The 21663-nt window shown below is 33.4% G+C and overlaps 3 protein-coding genes across 4 annotated transcripts; 1 reads left to right on the top strand and 2 right to left on the bottom strand.

Annotated features, from left to right (window-relative positions):
- Positions 1 to 485: 485 nt before the first annotated feature.
- On the bottom strand, positions 486 to 8315 carry LOC106668438 (protein disulfide-isomerase A6 homolog). The gene is made up of 7 exons (XM_014397187.2): positions 7974 to 8315; positions 2631 to 2827; positions 2358 to 2570; positions 1916 to 2290; positions 1409 to 1563; positions 1188 to 1346; positions 486 to 1131 (listed from the first exon to the last, which is right to left on the bottom strand). Exons 1-7 carry the CDS (start codon positions 7993 to 7995, stop codon positions 966 to 968), a joined length of 1287 nt encoding a protein of 428 aa, XP_014252673.1. The 5' UTR covers positions 7996 to 8315; the 3' UTR covers positions 486 to 965.
- Positions 8212 to 15859, top strand: LOC106668439. Its single transcript, XM_014397188.1, has 3 exons — positions 8212 to 8539; positions 15408 to 15513; positions 15576 to 15859. The coding sequence occupies exons 1-3, from the start codon at positions 8495 to 8497 to the stop codon at positions 15764 to 15766; spliced, it is 342 nt and encodes a 113-aa protein (XP_014252674.1). The 5' UTR covers positions 8212 to 8494; the 3' UTR covers positions 15767 to 15859.
- Positions 15860 to 15906: 47 nt separating this feature from the next.
- LOC106668436 (translation initiation factor eIF-2B subunit delta) lies at positions 15907 to 21568 on the bottom strand. Of its 2 annotated transcripts, none has more exons than XM_024230498.1 (11): positions 21384 to 21568; positions 18670 to 18858; positions 18289 to 18594; positions 18123 to 18233; positions 17936 to 18048; positions 17762 to 17864; positions 17525 to 17701; positions 17160 to 17287; positions 16914 to 17091; positions 16198 to 16378; positions 15907 to 16128 (listed from the first exon to the last, which is right to left on the bottom strand). In XM_024230498.1, exons 2-11 carry the CDS (start codon positions 18823 to 18825, stop codon positions 15932 to 15934), a joined length of 1650 nt encoding a protein of 549 aa, XP_024086266.1. In that variant the 5' UTR covers positions 18826 to 18858; positions 21384 to 21568; the 3' UTR covers positions 15907 to 15931. The 2 variants fall into 2 exon arrangements, with proteins under 2 accessions (XP_024086266.1, XP_014252670.1); XM_014397184.2 differs by having other exon boundaries at positions 15908 to 16128; positions 18670 to 18884; positions 21384 to 21565.
- Between the last annotated feature and the right edge of the window lie 95 nt (positions 21569 to 21663).

Below are 21663 nucleotides of genomic sequence, written 5' to 3'. Positions count from 1 at the left end.
TCTGGAATTTTACCTTACAGTGATGAGCACCGTGTCAATGCCTAAACTGATGCCCCCCCCATAGTACTTACAAATGGGCTTCTAAACAAACACTGTAATTCTAATTGCTGTGGGTTAAGTATAAACCCAAAGTATTTAAAAAAGGGCATAAAAAAAGTATCCTAATTCTGAGTGGGTTAAGTACAATCCCATAGTACTTACAAATGGGCTTTTCTTTAAAATCAGGAATCCTAATTTCTGGAGGGTTAAGTCCGAACCCATAGTACAAACAAGTGTGGGTTCTTAAAAAAATTGGATTCCTAATTCCTAGGGATCAAGACTGAATAAAAAATGAGCTTTAAAGAAAAAAAAAGTAATCCCATTTCCTGGGGGTTAAATCCTTTGCTCTGTTGTGAACCACTATTTGCAGAAAAATAAATAAAATAATATAATGGAAGTATATAAATAAATAAAACGAATTTGAACATAATGAACGAGAAAGAAGTAAATTAGCCATTTTTGAAAATAACGGCATGGTTTCTTTATTGTACTTCATTTTACACATTAAATATAACTTCATAGATACAAAAATGCCCTCACTCATAAAATAAAAAAGACGAGAATGAAATGAGACATTTTGAAAATATAAGATCAAGGAATGTACACATCACTCGTCCAAAGGAGTGAAGATTTCCACAAAGTCAGTCTTAGTGAGTTCAATTGTGACAAAAACTGTATTTGTTGGAATATTAGTGTTAGATATTAAATTTAACAAAGATGTTAATAGAGAACCATTTTTTTTTTTTTTGACAACATCGACGCTAAAAAAAGAGAAAATATACAAAACAATAGTTTTGAAAACATATCTGTTTTCTCCTTACAAAATTAATATGAAATTGAAACATGTATATGAACAGGTAAAGTACACTGTGGGATGATAATGGTGTTAGCAGGTTTATGGAACTATCCAAACTTTGACTGGCTGATCACAGTTCATCCTTGGGCAAATCATCGAGTTCCACATCAGAAAGGTCAACATCGTCATCTTGCGGAGGTTCACCGTCTTTCCCATCCCAAGGTTCAGTCTCAACAACTTTAGGAAGCGAAGCGCCTTTCAACGGGGCTGTAGTACCTCGCCCGTAAGATAAATCCCTAAAAAGTCGCTTATGTAAATTTATAATTCATGAGATGTATTGTCAAATTGGTACCTTAAAAATTCATTAATCCCGTCTTTAGAAAACGACCCCCTCAATATAGAATATTTCATTTTTTTAGCATTCAAGACAGCCATGGCTGGATAGCCAAAACCGCCGATTTCCAACGCATTTTCAAGTTCAGGTTGTGCACCAGCCTCAGACCAGACCCATCTGTTACATCATTGAAATAAATTAAGACAAAATTTATTAAAATTTTTCTCTAATTCTCTTACCCCCATAATTTCTTTCTGAATTTATCTCCCAAATTCTGAAGGGTTTCAACATATGAAGACCTGCACTTGGCTTGACAATCGAGTATGTGTGGAAGAACAGCAATTACACAAAGCGGTTTATCGCATGCTTCTTTTAATGTATTTTCTGAAGTTATCTAAAACAAATAGTTAATTTTATGTTAAAGAAATATCAGAAATAACCTTTAAAAAAATAAGTTATAAAAATGTTGAACACTGAATGTATGTATTTTTATTTTTGTTAATAAATTATAAAAAAAGACCTGTGTTTTTACAAAGCTACCTTCTATCAACAAAGCACAATTTTAAAAATTTAATTGAACTTGGCCACCATTATTGTTCTAAAGGAGTTCTGCGAGAAAGACAAGAATGTTTAAAAACATAAAATAGAGGAAAACACCTTTAGTTCCAGCAAACTTTGCTGATGGAGTTCCACTGCAAAAATACTTCAACCTTGATAAAAGCATAATTTAATGATTCTTAACTCACTTGTTGTACTTCTGGTGCAGGCAAGCTTTCCATGAGTTTGTCCATAGCAAAAGCAACAATGTCACTCGATGTCCTACCTCCTTGGTAGTCCTCTGCTGAATGTTTGTCTTTTTTGCCTCCAGGGAAGAATTTTATGGTAGGATATCCTTGAACACCGTACTCGTTTGCCTTTACTGTGTGAGTAGTACAGTCAAGAGCTCCAAGTTTGACTTTTCCCCTCAACTCGTTTGCAGCTTTTGCCCAATGAGGCGCAAGATTTTTACAATGACCACACCAAGGGGCAAAAAACTCGACCAGCCAGATATCATCAGACTGGAGAACTAGCCGGTCAAAGTTGGAATCTGTCAGCTCAACCACTTCATTAGAAGTACTCTCCTAAAAAACACATTAATTTTCGTATTTGAATAAAAAAATTAAATTATGGAAATGACAATTTTCCTACCTTGCGCTTTCCACCGAATCGATCATCGACAACTTTCTTAGCTAGTTTAAAAACTTCACTGACTAAATCATCGGCTGTCCTCGCCTGATTGTAAGTAACTGGACTATCAGTTCCAGGGACGAAAATTTTAACAGTAGGGAAGCCTTTGATCCCAAACCGTGCTGAAAGGCTCTTTTCATTATCAACATTCACAGCTCCTACTTTTACAATTCCCTAAAGGAAAAAGAATAATCCTCAAAACAAAGAAGTGATTTAAAACAATTTTTGAAATACCTGTAACATTTGCGCTGTCTTCTGGTATTCTGCTACAAAGGATTTCGAGTGTCCGCACCATGTTGCATAAAACTGGACGACCCAAAGCTCCTTTGGTTCGACGACAAGTCTATCAAAGTTGCTTTCTGTTAACTTAACAACAGCTGAATCGGACGAGTAAAAGCACAAACTATTTGAGAAACAGGTACCAAATACAACTGAAAAAGAAAAGAAAAAATCAGTAAAATGACACGCATTCAGAAAAGCAATATGGTTTGAAGTGTGACAAGAACACTAGAACAGAACTAGTATGCTCGTTTATGATATTATAACAGAATGATAAAATAGGGCATCTATTCAACACAAAATATAATAAAAAATTAAAGCGTTATGAGAAAAACAAATGTATGTACTGTACAAGTAAAGAATATCTTCGTAGTAGTAATTATAGAATTTAATAATTTTTTAATTTAATAATAGCAAGAGCTTTATAGATTTATTACAAAAACCGTAGATAGAAGGAAAAAAATAGTTGAATATCTGTGTTGAGAATCGGACCTTTGTTCATATGAACTTGTTTTGACACTCTGGAAGTGTGAAATTCACTGGCAAAGTTTGTATCGTGAGTAGCCTGACACCCTGTGTAATAAAAACTATTGCATTCTCTGAACTTGTACTCTGGCTAACACTGAAAGTTAAGGCCAAAAAAATTAAAAAATACAATAAAAATTCATTTCAAGCTACTGTGTTAAATTAATTTTTAGATCAATTATCTCCTACCATGCATTAAAACGCATGATAACAAGAAAGTGGCAGCATTGGTGGGCCAAATCGGCAGAGAAGCTTTTATGTATCAAGAGGAATACATATTTGGAGGCATATCAAAAACTCCACGACCCGGAATGTAAATAGGAAAGAATGCATTTAAGGATGAGTGAGAGTTGAGAGGGTTTGGATCTAGAAAGTGAATGCGTCGGGGGCTTTAATGACCTAGCTGTTAACAGCTGCTTGAGCTTAACTTCAGCAGCGGGATGGATAAGATCGAGGTCTCATCCCGGACTGCCAAAACTGAGGTAAATGATTCTCAAAGCCTGCCGATAATTTATTGTAAATTTTAAAAAACCAACTAACAATCTAGAATTGCCGGCAAACTGAGACAAGTGATACGCTCAACTACATGCATGTAGTCGGGATATATAAATCAGTTATCATTCATATCCTAGCACAGAATAAAATCTGTATGTATAAAACAGTCCCGTGACTGACAGACAATGTACAGACCAAACCGTCAGATCTAAAGGGCTGAAATTTCGACAGTGCAAACAATGACACGGATAGCCACTAAGAAAGTATTTTTTGAAATTACAATTGATTCCCTAAGATCATATGGACAATTTTTTTACCAAGTATAGACCGAAGTGAACTGAAGAAAAAAAGAATTTCAGAATTGAGACATTATACTACGAAGCCATTCTTGCACTCTGCATCACATTAGAAAGTTACATTAAAACAGAGTCCTGCATGTACAAAATTGCAGGTAAAAGTTATTTTTAAAAAGTTTCTATTCTATATTAATATTTGACTTCATTTATAACGATCCATTCTGTAGTTTTATTAATGTATTTTTTGAATGGCTTCTAATAACAATAATATTCTTCATTGCAAGAATTATTCTGTGTCATTATATCAACATCACACTTTATTTCCATGAACCTTCTACACTAAGCTAATATCATTTATTTCAAGACTGCTTGTAAAAAATACTTCTACCCAACATTAAAACTATATTTTCTTTCCTGGATACAGAAAATTTTAATTTATTGATAAAAGAACACAAAATCTACAAGGGAAATGAGTCTTCTGTCAAAACTGACAAGAAATTTTTATTTTAATATTGACGATTTCTTTTGTCAAATCTTATCTTTGATGAAACTGAGTTCTTTTGATAACAACTTTATTGAATTCTTGGCAAAAGTGCTTCATCATGATTGAAGCAAAATGGAGGGCAAGTCTAAGGCCCTACTCACACGGGATACTCAAGTTTTTGAGATTCGCTGGAGACTAAGAGACACATCATTAAGTGATGCCCCTCAGATGGAGATACTACAATGTACTAGGAGACCCGATATTGGTCTATAAGCCTTACAGTTGCTTTCATTCGCTCAATGAATGAACAAGTGTTCAATTTGAAAATTTTGTTAATTCGGGCCAACTACACTCCCACTCCTGTAATGAAAGTCAATTATTATAGAGCTATCGGGCAATCGCACACTCACAGGAGAGAAAGAAAAATAGGAAAAGAGGGAGAGAAAAAAGATGACATCATACAAAGGGGTAGAAAAACAGAAGGAAAGGAAAAAGAAAAGAGAGACCAAAGAGAGGGTAATAATAATGGTAATAGGGAGGGTAAAAATTGGAGAGTACGAGTAAAAAGTAAAAAGAGATGAGTCATTATTACAAAAATAGGTAACGTACTCATTATCAACATTTATTCATTATACTATCGATGGAGTTCCACAGTTAGATAATTGCTATTACTTATTATTAAGGGTATTTGAAGAAGGATTTGTGTGACAAACTTCTCAACTTTCTCACTTGTGTCATTCCGTACAAACAGCAATAATAATATCGGGTTGTCCGGAAAATAATGCAGGATTTTAAGTTTTCATTAAAAAAAATCTATATAAAATATTCTGTTTACGTTTACAGGATTNAGTATGGGAAATTATTTTGATTAAAGAACATTGCTTTAAAGTAACTAGTTTCTTTTTTTTTTGTTTAATACCAAAATCCTGCATTATTTTCCGGACAACCCAATAATAATGGATTATGATACCATCATCACTTCTAGAATCACTAGATGTTACATAGGGGGTTGAGTACACAATGAAGTGCATGAGTTACAGTGCTCTGTTCACAGCTAATACAAAACTGATCGATTTTCTATCCAAACCGCAAGTGACTTAGCAAAGGAGGCTATTTGAGTCATCCAGTCACCCAATCTCCAGGTTGTCAGGCAGCTCGTGACTAAATCTGTGTGAGAACACCCAGGGGAATAATTTTCCAGTCAGTTTTATATACTTTTGACAAGAATGTTTAAAAAAACGACAGTAGTTCTTTGCAAAATTTGAAATTTTTGGTGTGAAATCCTTCAACTTTGTAATATGTATACTGTTCCACAAAAAAGTGATATACAGGTGTTTTTTAAATTTATGGTTTTGTTCCTTTTTGCAAACATTTTCAATTTAATGCATTTATAAAGTGTTATTTTTCATTATATTTATATCCTTCTTTAATTGTTTTGCTTACAAAAAGGCTTATGTTAAATCATTTATTATCTCTTTTGCACAAAGGCAAGATTATGTTCATTATTTCCAAATAAACATATCCCAGTTTAGTTTTGATTTCTTGAGTGAAAAGTCATTAGTTTTAAACTTTATTTTTTACTTTTTGCTTTAAAATGGTAATTTCTCAAGAGCAAGTTGTAACGTTGTGCTGCATGTTATTGGACTGCCTAAAGCAACTATATAAAGAGCTATCAATCAGTAACGGGAGGCTGCTTCCTGTCACAGGAGGCCTTGACCGAGGACAGAAACCTGACATGATTGATTTTTGCTGAAGCATACTCTTCGAAACCATAAATCTACAGCTTCTGAGACGTCCAGCTTCGAATTGCTCATAATGTCAATGGTAGTGCTGAAACTGTTCGAAGAAGACTTGCTGAGTTAAATTTACATCAGGCAGCCAAACAGACACCCCACTACTCACTTCATGTCATCATAGAACCTACCTAGAGTTTGCTAGTGAATATCAGAATTGGATAGAGGACGATTGGAGAAATGTATTGCTCTCCAGTGAGTCCCGTTTTGCTCTGCTATCTCCAAACAGTCAATAACAAGTATATCGAAGAACGCTATGCACTGTGATGGTTTGAGGTGCGATACCTCTTGAAGCCAAAATGAATAGAAATATTTTCAGCAGGCCAACACTTAATGCACATTCGTTCATAACTGACATCATTTAAGGCTATGTGGTACCTTTTGCCCCCTTTATTGGTGATAATTTCATTTTGATACACGACAAATACTGCCAATTGTGTTGTGCAATATCTTTGGGATGTCGGCATTCACACGTTAACATGGCCAGCTTGCAGCCCCGATTGATCTCAGCCCCATAGAACATGGGATGAACTCGAAAGAAGAGTTCAACAGCAAAGAAACCCTCTTACAACCTTGCCAAAATTAAAAATTGCAATAATTAAAGCATGGGAGGAAATCCCAGTTGTTTTGTGATGTTATCCGTAAGAAGTATTCTACAGAGGTTGTAATTCGCATGGGAGGATGATTTATGATTTTTTAACCATTCCAAGTGTTTTATAATAATATTACTTTTGACCATTTAGAGATCGTGAGATGCCGTCTGGTGTGATGTAGGTTTAGAAAAACATTTTCTTTATCGTGTCAACGTTTCAATCTTTATTGTGATCATCTTCAGGGCCTGGGATTTACAAACATTATTTAGATTATAATCATACATGAAAGATGCGAAAATGAATTTTTTACAATAATGTACACAATATAGAAATTTCAAGTTTAATCAAAGTATTTGTACTCACTCAAAGTATGTTTCCTGTATAGATGTGTCACGATTGTGTGTTAGTGAGATATTTTTATTTTTTTCTCCGAAAAAAAGTTTATAAGTTAAATGGGTGATGGTTAGTGACCATTAATCGATAATTATTCAGAAATCGTGAGACACACCAGACCGCATCTCACGATTTCTGAATAATTTATAAGTCAAGTTAACTGGACTTTAACACGGAAACTTTTTGTACTCACCCACTATTCCAGATTTATATAAATGATATTAGTATAATAAAAAAATATGTCCTGGGGTAAAAAATCGCAGCCCAGCAAAATAGTGAATATTTTAATGAACATTACTCACTTTTTTGGGGGGAGCAGTGTATTTTATTTTACAATCAGACAGTGCAACTTAAATGAAGAAAAGAAGCTTATAATTTAGTTTCTAGAAGAGTGTGAAATACAATTCAAAACTTAAAAATACATATTGTTATTATTAGTATGATTGGTTCTTTTTAACCTTTTTAAAAAGATAGTTCCTACTCACAGTTAGATGTTTTCAACGTACTGATTTCAAGCTTATAGCTCATCATCAGGTTGTATTACTCCTCCAGTTGAAAACAGCTAACGTAAAAGTTATTAACTTTTTAAAAAGATTGAACAACACACTGACTCCATTATTTATCATTTCTATTGATTAGTATTATGATTAGTATCAATACAAGAATACAATTGATAATTTGTATATTTGAAAACAAAAAATGTGATGATATGAACTTACGTAAAAAAGAAATAAGTCTCATTTTCCTTTTAAGTCCCAACGGATGAACTTAGCAAAGTGGATTATTAAAAATGTTAATGGTGTAACGTTGTAAGTTGTGCTTCGAGAAGCCGGCTCTCGGCTTTACGGCAGCAGAGTAGTCCGACCCGTCCGGCAAAGATCAGTAATGGATAAACAAACGACGACACGGACGGAGTTGGCCCGTCAACTTTTCGTGTTTAATTCTTATTGGCTGGCCCGATAAACAGATGTCGCCTCCGGACAAAGGCGGAAATACATTCCGAGACGGATATTTCTAAAATACACACACAAAATATTTAAAATTTTATTTCTACGCAGAGTGGGTTTCGCCTTGGATTAAAAAATATATAAAAAACGGTGAAAATTTCCAATAAAGCCGGTTAAAGTTTTCCACCGGTCGGCCGATATTAACGGCTTTGAGTTTACCGACCGCCGGCAAATTTTAGTTTAAATTAGAGCCCAGTTCGATTAACAAATTTTACCGTACACACAACGCTACAATGAGAGGTGGGACGATACCTTGGTTTTCAGAAATTCAGGACAAGGTAAAACTCTCTTATATTAAATTTAGATTATAATTTTAAAATTGAAAACAAGAAACTTTCAAAATCTGAGCTTATTGTACAAAATTAAACCATTTAGTAACTTGAAAATGGAGTAATAATGGAATTTAGGGGGCCGTCGGTGGCCGCAGCGGTTTAGGCGTTGACACGGCGCTCAACACTGTAAGGTAAAGGTCTCGGGTTCGAATCCAGCGGTCCTCAATTCGATCTCTCTCTCTCTCTCTCTCACACACACACACACACACACACACACACACACACACACATACACACATGACAGGCTTAAACAAAGTAAATAGGCAGAAAAAAATCGATTGAAAACAATCAATCTGTAAAATTTATTGAACTTTTGTGGTGGAACTCCATTATCCAAGGTTGAATATCAATAAAGCCTTTAGTTCCAACTGTTTATTATTTATATCCTAATCCTCCCCTTATCCTAATCTTATACTTTACATCTATATCTAATGAATTAAATGAAATAATTATATTTCATGAAAAAAAAAAAATAAACGAGAACATGAGGATGTATACTGTTTCTTATTTTGAGTTTATCATCCTGCAGTCCTCATACAAATCATGTAAAATATGTTATTACAGATTATTTTTAGTCTGGTGTGATGTATGTTAGAAAAACATTTTCTTTATAGTCTTAACGTTTCGATCTTTATTGAGATCACCTTCAGGGCCTGGAAATTATAAACATTGTTTAAATTATACAAATACGTATAACATCTGAATATGAATTTATAAAATGATGTACACAATATAGAAAGTGTTAGGTTTAATTATTTTTAGGTAGTTTAGGTATTTGTGCTGTAATGCTGTATGTTGTGTTGAGAGTGTTAGTGAGATTTTAATGTTTTTTGTGTATATATGTTTGAGTTCGAAGGAATGGGGAAGGGGGTAGGGATATGTAGCATCTTGTGATCTTCAAATAATCAGTAATTAACAGTCACTAAATATTACAAATATGTTATAACAGTTAATGAATGATTGTTTGTTTTATACATAACCTCACATTCTTAATGCACTTTACACATTGGTTACATGCGTGTGGTGATTAGTGACCGTTAGTTGATGGTTATTCAGAAATCATGAGATGCGGTCTGGTGTGATGTAGGTTTCAGAAAAACATTTTCTTTATCGTGCCAACGTTTCAATCTTTATTGAGATCATCTTCAGGGCTCAAAGTGTTTGTTTTCTGTATTGTGCCATTCTTGTGTGTCGTGTTTCAATTACACAAAAACAAACAATTTGAGCCCTGAAGTTGATCTCAATAAAGATCAAAACGTTGGCACGATAGAGAAAATGTTTTTCTGAAACCTACATTACACCAGACCGCACCTCACAATTTCTGAATAATCATTGGTTACATAATTGGTTTCTAAATTTTCAGATTCCTAATTTTTCTATTACTCTTCTTCCCAAACATCCAGGCAAAATCAGGCACTGGTAAATTTATATAAAAGAGATTCGTTTCTTTTATTTCTGATCCATTCCACTTTCCTGGAAAGCTTTTACACATAACAAATAGGCTCAGAGTCAATAATAGTATATCGTTTTCATTCTACTACAAAAATTATTAAACTTAAATATTTTATTCATTATAAATATAATTTTTGCTGTATTTGATTTGAATTACATCAAACATTGTTTCTTTAACAAAATATATATATATCAATATTATTGTGATATTAGAAATTCGCACAGTTTATATCGATCAGAATAATATATCATTCCAGTTAGAGTTGATTCTAATGGAACAGTTTCTTGTAGGATCTCAGTACAATTCCTCTTGCTTTTTACGATTAATGGCCTATAAATTTTTTTAAATTTCACATTACATATAACATTGTATAATAATAATAGTTATTATTTAACTGCATCTCTGTTACTATTTAAGTTCATGTTAAAATTATCCCATTGACCAGGAAATTACATTCTGATATGTGATTCACTTGTATTACAGAGACAGGTCTTTCTTGTTTGTGCATTCATCTATACTGAAAGAAAACCTTTTTATTTTTTGAGGCATTTTCCTTCTTATTTTAACTGTAGACTTTGTTTACTTTTTTCTCTGAAAAGTTATTTTTTTCTCCTTTCAGTAACCCTGTAAGAATATTCATCAGTGGTTCCACCTTTGTATTGAAAATCCCAATTTTCTATACAAAATAATTTTGTTGAGCAACACCAAAAATATCAGTGTACCAATGAGGATTTTTTTCTGCAATTTCACAGCTATATTTTAAGACACAAACACTTTCTTTTTTGGGTATGGTGAGAAGTTTGTGCTTTGAAATTTCCAATTAAACAACATAATTTTGCACAAACTAAGTGGAAGACATTCAAAAATTTTATTAAGATAATATTGAAATTTTTTAATTATTTGGTAGTAAATTATTTATATTTTTCTATGTCTTCTAAGCTTTCTTTTATCACAGTTTGATCTTGGGGAAACACATCCATTATAATGTCCACAATTTGTGATTGAAAAAGAAAGAAGTATCATAATGCGTAATAATGATACATTTAAAAATAAAGTTGGTAATATAATTCAAATGTTTTCATTTGATGTTTTCATTTCATCAACTTCCACAAAATAGATAATTTTTGTAAATCAATCTTCTCCTCATGTTTTAATTTTGTTAAATTTATTCCATGTGTTTTTTTATCATTTGAAACTTCATTATTTTTGAGTTTTCTTGACATTCTTCTTTGTCAAATTCATTACAGTTTGTAGTATGATTGAAAAAATAACGTTTTTCAATTAATTAATCTTTATATAAGGTATTTGTTGAGATAAATTCTTCTTTGTCTTCTCGGACTGACTTTTATTGTTTGTTCTTTGGGAAAGCATTATGCAATATCTATTATAATGTACAGAGTATCGTCTAATCCTTTTGTAAAATCTCATCTGCTTTTCTAAGAAGCAGCTATCAACTTCCCAAATGCTGTAGCAAAATCTTTATCAATTAAGATTTAAGTACAAAACTTTCTGAATGACAGAAAATGGGAAAACTAGCATATTTAGTAAAACGATACCTTTACAAATAAAGTTGGCAGCAAAATTTCAACTGGTTTTATTTAATTAATGTAAATAAAATAGGGAATAATTTAGTGGTTTTGGCTTAATAATATTGAGCTTTTTATTTAATAGGTATGAAGTATAATTCATATTGTTATTTTTTAAAATTAATTTTAAGTTAATATGGCTAAGTTTTTGTCACAGTTGTATAAATAGTAGCAAGTACAATATGAAGTTAAAGGGATGCATTTTGCACTGTACAATCTGACTCATTTAGACTCTTTCTCACCCATTTTCTCCCTCTCTCCTCCCCCTCTCGCTCTTTCCCACCCACCCGCTCAGTCAAATCTATTATAATTCTAACTGATATGCTTAAAAAATATCACTGTGGCTAGACTTGACAAAATAGTGACTAGAAATTGACACCAAATATATTTGTATTTCTCTGACAAATTTCATTAAAACTATTGGACATATAAGTCTCAAAGACTAGATAAAATAAATGTTTCAATGAAAGGAAGTATTACGAATTGCTCAATTATTTATAATTATTAATAGGCGACTTAATGGTTTGTTTTTAAGTAATAGCCCTTGTTGTACAAAGTAGAAGCATAGGCTAAGCCCGGACGACTTCCAGGCATTGAGAAAAGGTTGGCTTTCGGCGCCGTGAAGGCAGACAAATATCAAATAAATCCTTACCTTTATCATTTCTAACAAAACTCTTGCAATCTTTTTAAAGAATAGAGTATAACCTAAAATGTAAAAATTCAAGGGTCGCAAAAAGAGTGATGCTTTTGACTCCATACAATCTGGACATTAATCTCATCTAGTCTCTTTCTCTCCCATTCTTCCTCTTTCTTTCGCTCTCACACTTTCTCTCTATCTCTCCCTCTCACTCTGTCAAATGTATTGTCATTATGACTGATACACTTAAAAAATATCACTATGGTTAGACGACAAAATAGTGACTAGAAATTGACATCATATATATTTGGAGAATACCAAATATATTTGTATTTATCGACAATTTCCATTTTAAAAAAAAATAGACATATTAAGACTCAATGCCTAGATAAAATAAGTGTCTCAATGAAAGAAAGTATTACGAATTACTCAATTATTTATAATTATTCATAGAAAATATGGTTTGTTTTAAACAATAGCCCGTTGTACAAATTAGAAACATAGGCTAAACCCTCACGACTTCTGGGCATTGAGAAAAGGTTGGCCTTTAGCGCCGTGAAGTAGACTATTAGTTTAAAAAATGTGCAATAATTAACATAATAGCTTTTTTAATCATTGTTTTTTAATAATAATAATAATAAATCAATTTTAACGATTAAAAATTTACTTTTATAAATTTGAATATTATTTCATTATTAAATATTACATCTGTTAAATTTAGTGGACCAAATTACTTTTTTAAAATAATTAATCTTTTTATGTAAGGACTTGGTTGAAATGAAAATGTTAGTGTCATGAGTGGGATTCAACCCAACCGAAAGTGGGAAGGGAGGGAGAGAGAGAGAAATGGGGGTGAGAGGGAGAGAGAGGGAGTGAGAGGGGGAGAGAGTGAGAGAGAGAGGGTGTGAGAGGGGAGAGAGAGAGAGAGAGAGAGAGAGAGAGAGAGAGAGAGAGAGAGAGAGAGAGAGAATGAATGGGGGAGAAAGAGACTAGATGAGATTAAATTAATGTACAGGTCATATGGTGCGGAAACCATCACTTTTTTGTGACCCTTGAATTTTTACGTTTTAGGTTATGGTGAGTAGAACACCTCCTGAAATTTTTGACACTTATCACCAGTCACCCTGTAAAAACATAATACAAAATAAATGTTTAATTGTTTAAAATTTATTAGTTGACTTGGGATTGCCATAACACTCGGCTCCCACATTTGACCAAGCAGAGAGCCCATTGAGGCTTAGTTGTCCCCACATGGAGACTGGACGGTTCAGTCCCACTACGCTACCGATTATCATGAGAGTTGTACTGATTTGTTAATTATATTACCTTATTCTATGTTATTTTCTATTTCCCTTGCTGATACACGAACCTTACCTTACCTACGCTGGCTGGTAATGATTAATTCTTATCTTACTAAGGTGAGTCTTTTGCCCAAGTTTGGTCAAATTAATTTAGTTTCCTTTTTAAATTTATTCCTTGTTCCTTTTCGGTTCGTCATTATATATATATNAGATATCACGATTTTCCGACGCCAGGACGTGATATCTTTCAAAATCGATAAAAAGCGAAATTACTCTGAAATGGTTGAGAATCGGACCATGGACAATATGAACTTTTTTGTTCATTTTAGGGTGAAGAATCTACTGGAGAAGTTTGTAGCACGAGTAGCAATTCACCCTGTATATACATACATCGCTAACCATATATATAAAACAGCCCTAGCTGTACAAATTAGCACCATAGGCTAAACCCGCACGACTTCTGGGCATTGAGAAAAGGTAGGTTAGGGCCTTGAAGGCAGACATAAATATCATTTTAAAAAATGTACAATAATTAACATATTAGCATTTTTAACAATTGTTTGTATGTCAACTAATAAATTTTAAACAATTAAAAATTTATTTTATATTATGATTATACAGGGTGACTGGTGATAAGTGCCGAAAAGTTCAGGAGGTGATTATTCAGAAATCTACATAAATTCGTTGATTGTAGCAGTAACCGTAAATTAAATGTATATCAGCAAAGATATTCATTAGAAAACACAATTTAAATCACCAACCTGAGGACGTTATTAGCTGATAACATAAAGCAAACTGATTGAATTGAACAATAAAGAACTGACAAGAAATTCAAGAGCCAGATGGATTTCTTGGAAAAATTAAGCATGGCCCACCTTCATCTATTCGTTTTTTTCTTGCCCATTCTCTCTCTTTCCTTCGTTCCCACTGTTTTTCAACAAAATGCTCAATTTTTGGGCCTTTGGGAAAGGAAAGGCCAAAAAGGAAAGCTTTGGGGGAATTTGCAAAGCTCCGGGAGTTTGTAGTTATTAACAGTTACCAATCCAACATTTTCAAAAAATTCCAAATTTTAACATTTTTTTACTGAATTTTTTAATCAATTCTGCAATGTAAATAAGTTTTCTTACAGCAAATTTAATGTTCTTTCAGTAACAGACAGTAATTCTGAAGATTACAAGGAATTAAGTACACCTAAATTTAAAAAAACCAAAAACCAAAAACCTAAAATTACTTTGAGATTTGGACAGGGGTTTATAGGAAGTTTTTTGTTGTATATGGTGAGTAGAAACACCTTCAATTCTCAACACTTATCACTAGTCACCCTGTATATAATGTTAGTAGGCAGATCTTACCTCAGTGGATTTTTTTGATTACCCAGAACAAAATAGAGCTAAAAAGGAAACTTTTTTACTTCTGAACTGAATATATTCTTAATCAAAAAGGTAAAGCATTAATGCTTAGTGATGGTTTCTTGTGCCAACTTGTACATTAATTTATTCTCTTCTAGTTTTTTCTTGCCCATTCTCTCTCTTTCATTCCCATTCTCCCCCATCTAAACTTTCTACAATTTAGTACATAATATTTACAAATAATATGTACTTTTATAAGTAAATGGAAAAGGAGAGAGAAAATGTGGAACAGAAATAGCCATGCACAAACTAGTTATTCACACATAGTGTTATACTTAGATACACACAGTGGAGCTACAACAATTTGTTTTTTATGTATATGATTTTTTTTAAACTCAGAAATCACATATTCCTTATAAGATTTTATTAGGCCAGGAAATATATCATCTGTAACATATTGGTGATTATTTTTTGTATAAATTATTTAGAAAGAAAACATGACCGAGATTCACGATGCTTTGGTATGGGAAGAGAATGAGATATCTAAGAGCCCCATTTCTGGGAAGAGGCTTGTACTTTCAAATAATGGGACAAGTAAAGTACCTTATAAAAACCCCAATACTCAGTTCATGCATTTTTTTTTTTTTCCATTTCAGATATAATACCATCATGGGATTCACAAATAACAAAAACCGTTGAAATAACACCAGAAGAAAATGTGGTTGGCAACGGTTCTCCAGTATTTGACAAGCCTTGGTGTCGCTACGAGACTCCTTACACCTACAACGTCAATATTTCTGAAGATTTGAGCAATACAGAGTTCATATTCCAGAAATTTTTCCCTTAGAAAGAAAGAAAAAGTCCATGTCCAAGTGTAATGAGCTAAGGTGTCAGAGCTAAGCTTGTAAAAATGAGAAATGAATAAATTTGTAAAACTTAATAAGTTCTAGTTATTTGGAATGTTGAAAAACTTTTTTGTTAATAAAATTATAACTTTATTACAAATAAAATTTCAAACAACCATGTCAGAAGGTTTGATCCTTAGTATCACTGGCACACTCGTGCAAGGCAAGATGGCGATTTCTGTGACAACTGCTGTCACAAGATCAGGAGGAGTGATATCATACAAAAGACTTAAGGGTGTTAAGTAGGGATTGCTTTCCCATGATTTCAATCTCTGGTCTGTCCGAACAAAGTCAAGTGGATTTCCTATTTAAAAAAATAAATTAATTAATTAAAATTAAAAAATCAAACATTAAGTTGTATCCATTATCTTACCTAATTCATTATAAACGAAGACATCAGTTTGCACTCTTTCGCAAAATTTATAAGTCTCACAGCATACAAGCACAGGCACATTGAAGGATTTGGCAGAAAGTGCTACCAGGGAACTACCAGTTCTCGACATGACATAACCATTCGCAAGGAGTGCATGCGCTCCGAGTAGAACTTTTGTAGTCTTCAACAATAATAATTATTTAATTAAGGTTTTAAGTTGAGATAAAAAAGTCAGTGTCACGAGTGGGATTCGAACCCACGGCCTTCGGCTAGACACGCCGCTACTCTACCACCGACTTCGATCCACTCGGACACTAACTTCCCATCACAACCCCACCTTTTGAATTTTTCCTCCTTTTTGCCATTTTTCAAATGTCGTGTAATCTATTTGATTCTCGATGAAAGTGAAATGGCCACGGAGAGCTTTAGTGAAGTATACTTCATTTTAACTTATTAAATTCACTAGTTTTCGTGGTCCGCTTGACCAATTAATTAAGGTTTTAAGTTGAGATAAAAAAGTCAGTGTCACGAGCGAGAATCGAACACACGACCTTCGGCTTGATACGCCGTTACTCTACCACCTGAGCTATCGTGACTTCGAACCTTAATTAATTAAATTATATTAATTTGTCAAGCAGACCATGAAAAATAGTGAATTTAATAATAATTATATTGTATGATAAGTTTCAATAATACTTATAAAAAATATGACATACTTGTCCCATTATAAAAGAGAGTGCAGAAATCAGTACATATGTACACTTAATTCCAAGCGTAACGAGCCTTCGGAGCATTTCACGCCCTTCAAACCATGGACCACCATCTACAACGACTACTGTGAATGTTTTTCCTTCCCTGTGACTTTCTTTTAAAATTCTATATAAAAGAGATGAGCTAGAAGAATTTGTTTATTTTAATTAAAGATCTTTACTACAAATACCTGTTACAATTATTTTTCATACCAGGCAAAAATTAAAATAACATCTCCATTGGCTATTTTCTTTTGTACAGCTAAGCATATTGCATCTCCTGCTACATCGATCTGCTCTCTAATATATGTGTCAATGACATCACAGAGTTTCTTTTTAGCCTTTAAAGAAAAAAAAATTACACCATATTATTTAAATTAAATTAGTTATAACAGCCAAATGTCATAAACATTTACAAAAAATGTAATGACTTTTATATTAAAATCAACATAAAGGGTATGTTGATGTCTTTGAACGTACTCTCACCATAAAATGTTGTGAAAAAATAGACTTTTTTATAACAACACATATATATGTTTACAACTTTAAATATTGACATACTCAGATTTTAAACTTACGTCTTCCTCTGACACATTATGTAGTTGAGTGAGATGAGATTTTATATGTTTAAGAGCATTAGTCATGCTGACAGAAGAAGGTCTACATTGGTTGAGGTAGGCGACCGATTGTCCCAGACATTTTTCCAAAGCTCTGGAAAACTCTTTTTCCACAGGAGTCACAAAATCTGTTATCAGCTGGAAAGTAGATTATAATAATTTCATAATAATCTATACAGACAGTTTAAGAATACTTACATCTTTCAAAGCTTTCAAAAGAGCGACACATCTCGCATTTGACCCACTTGTCAGCCTCGCTGAATACTTAGCGCCAAGCTCCAGAATAGCAGGATGGATGGTACTACATCAGAATTTAATTTATGTTATTATAGTTTTTTCTTTAACTAAGTGGGTCAAATCATATTGTCATACTCAGTAATGAGCGATGGGAATGACAGTTGATCGAAGTGCAAATGGCTGAACAACTTGACCCTCTGCTGGTGTCTTAGCTCGACTTGATTCTTTGAAGTTGATTTATCAATTTGCTTTAAAAAGAAAAAAAAAGTGCTCTTGTAAATAAATTTAGTTTCTCTCATAAATAGATGAGCTTCTTTCATACTGCAGGTTGAGGCTGAGTTGGGGGTTTGGTTTCTTGCGGTTTTAATTTATTTTCTTTTTCTTGAGGCTGGTTTGCTTTCTTACTTTCTTCTTTTGCAGCTCTTTGTGCCTCCTGAAAATAAAACCATAAAACACAATGTAAAATTAGTGGAATAAATTTTTATTACCTGCTTTTCCCGCCTCTCAGCCCTTAATTCTGCTTTTGACTTTTGCTTTGCTATGTTAGTGACATCTTTTGGCGGGACCTTAGTCTCATCCTTTTGAGACACTTTTTCATTTTTGTTCTTGGCAGACTGTTTTATGAGCTTCTTCCTCTCGCGTTCAGCCATTACCTCTTCACGACTTTTTTCATTTTTTTCCAGTTTTTCTTGGGCCGCTTCTGTTTTAGAGCCATTTTTAAGTATATTTGTATCATTTGCATTACTGTGAATATGATCACCTACAATATTATCTATTTTTTCAGATAAATTTACCTAAAAATGTTACAGTAAAAATTTTTAAAAATTTGATTTGAAAAATAAATTTAACTACTATAAAATAATAACTACTTTTTCTAGATTAGTTTGGCCATCTTTGTTTTCAGCTGCTATAACGTTGGGCCGGGTACCTTGAACGGCCTTTTCCTTGTTCTTCTGTTTAGCGGCTAATTTCATTTGTTTCTTCTTCTCTCTTTCTGCAAGCACTTCTTCTCGTGATTTTTCCATTTTAGCATTTATGGAACAATCTTAAATGTTAAACTCAAAAAAATCGACCTTTTAAGAATCTATAACAAATAACCAACAATTTTATTTTACAAAGAACCTGTTTAAGTGAATATCCATTTTTCATGTTAAAAGTAATTAAATTTATTTAAATAAATATTTAGGCAGTTCCACACTAGCTATATGAAGTAATTTCCGTAACTGGGCAGGGTCATACACGCATTTTCTTCATTTTAAAAGAATGACACCTGATGGTTAAGGTGAAGCACACAAGGCCTCAGGGTTTTCTACAGTTGAAATTCGTGGCTGCATGGTAATTTGAAGCATACAGTTATGTTTGCTGTGACTTTTAATTAGGCAAATCTAGACTATGAAAAGATGAAATAATAAGGAGAATGTGGCTCTGAAACTGCTTTATTAGACGAGATGTTAATCTGGAACATGAGGCAATCTGATGCTTAATCTTTTTCGACAATTTTGGCTTTCCTCAACTTCAGTGGTGGCAAAAAGCGGAAAATGTCTAACAGAACAAAACAGTTAGGATAGGATCAGAAATTACCTATAAAACTCAAAAAGAATCTCACAGTCTGAACATTTTATTGCTGAGCTGAAACCGTCTTCTGACACATGTGAACCGCATATGATTGCGCATGTTTGAGCATGGCCATCTGCACGTATAGTTATGCTTGCTGTGACATATAAATTAGCAAAGTTTAGACTTTGAGAATACGAAACAATAAAGAGACTGGCTCTGTTTGTCATGACAACTTTATTATAAAAGGTATCAATGTGCAACATGAAGGAATCTGATGTTGTATCTTAATCTTTTTCACCATTTTGGCTTTCCTCAACTTCAATGGTGGCAAAAAGCAGAAAATGTCTAACAGAACAAAATAGGATAGGATTAGAAATTACCTATAAAACTCAAAAAGAATCTCACATTCTGAACACTTTATTGGCTGAGCTGAAACCGTCTTCTGACATATGTGAACCGCATACGAATTCGCATGTTTGAGCATGGTCATCGGCACATATAGTTATGCTTGCTGTGACATATAAATTAGCAAAGACTAGACAGCGAGAATATGAAACAATAAAGAGACTGTGGCTCTTTTTGCTATGACAACTTTATTACAAAAGATATCAATGTGCAACATGAAGGAATCTGATGTTGTAGCTTAATCTTTTTCACCATTTTGGCTTTTCTCAACATCAGAGGTGACAAAAAGCAGAAAATGTCTAACAGAACAAAATAGTTAGGATAGGATCGGAAACGACCTATAGAAATCAAAAATAAATCTTACATTCTGAAGCAAGTTAATTTGTTTGCTGAGATGATAGTCTTCTGACGCAGGTGAATTGCATACAAATCCGTATGTTTGAACACGTTTATCTGTTTGTATAGTTATGCTTTTGTGATAACAAAATTAGTCAAGTCTAGACTGCGAGAATATGAAACATTGAAGAGACTGTGGCTTTGTTTGCCATGACAACTTTATTATAAAAGGTGTCAATGTGTAACATGAGGCAATCTGATGTCGTGCTTATTCTTTTTCAATCATTTCGGCTTTCCTCAACTTCAATGGTGGCAAAAAGCGGAAAATGTCCAACAGAACAAAACAGTTCTAATGGACGCGTGCTCATTCGTTTCTTCGCTTTTGGATCATCCGGCCCTATTCGGCCGAATGGTTACTTCGACTTCAACTGTCAACCACGTGACGCTCACCATTGTTTAACGCCGTTCTTTGCTTTTTGCTTACCTTTTCGTTTCGTTTTCATTTCGATGGATTGCGAAAAATTGATAAGTGCGGTTGAGGAGCAGGCTCTTGGGACATGCGTGATCCACTCAATCATCGGAGAGATGTCCAGCGTAAGCTGTGATCAAGGATAGCTTTAGAAATGGAATTTCCAATATTTTTGTTTATTTCTTTCATTTCATTTGTACGTAAACTAAGAATTTTCTAGCAGCAACAAATCTTCTACATCCATTTGGGCTGTGTCGTAAACTGATGAAAATCAGCTACAGTGGACGACGGCGTTCGGCTATATTGCCGGTCGTCCGTTTGGTCAAATACGTCGGCTGTTGAACGGCCGTCGTAGTTCGGTTCCAATGGACGAGCAGCCTTAGGATAGGATCACAATCAACCTATACAACATTCTGCCAGAGCTGACACTGTTCTAGCACAGATGAACTACATTCAGATACCTATGTTTGGACATGTCCATCTGTACTTTCTGTTTGATCAAAGTACATGCAATTTCTAAATAGTTGACCCGGCTATTTTTCTGTTTTAAGTTACCTCTGCCACTTATTTAACAGAGAATCGGTTATGCAAAGTAAATAAAGCTTTACAGAATTATGTAAAATTAGAATGGAAAATCATTTTTCTCTTTAAATATTAACACATTCAAGGTTCACAAATGATGGAATGCAAGGCGCTCAATGGATCGTAACCAATTAAGGAAAATTCATCAAAATAACTCTATTAAAAAAAAACTATAATTATTTTGAGACTTCACTTAAATGAAATACTGAATAACAAATCCCAATGAAGACTTACTGATTAATTAAGCGAGATTCTTTACTTCCAAGGCAAAAATAAAGTAACGAGTGACATATTGTACCAATAAAAAATACGATCACAAACGAACTGGTTTCACAAACGAAAAACTCACAGACTGTTATAGCACTTAACTTGTCCAAGTTATATTTTCATTTTCAAAAATTAATAACTGAAAATTTTCTAGTAACGGTAATTAAAATGTGAAGTAGTAAAGAAAATGCACGCAATAAAAAATAATGAGTGTTAAAAATTATTCTCTTTGTACAAAGGAATGTAT

The sequence above is a fragment of the Cimex lectularius genome, unplaced genomic scaffold (assembly GCF_000648675.2).
Source record: "Cimex lectularius strain Harlan isolate CLEC.00 unplaced genomic scaffold, Clec_2.1 scaffold36, whole genome shotgun sequence".
Classification (NCBI taxonomy): domain Eukaryota; kingdom Metazoa; phylum Arthropoda; class Insecta; order Hemiptera; family Cimicidae; genus Cimex; species Cimex lectularius.
This window is presented reverse-complemented; position numbering and strand designations above follow the sequence as displayed.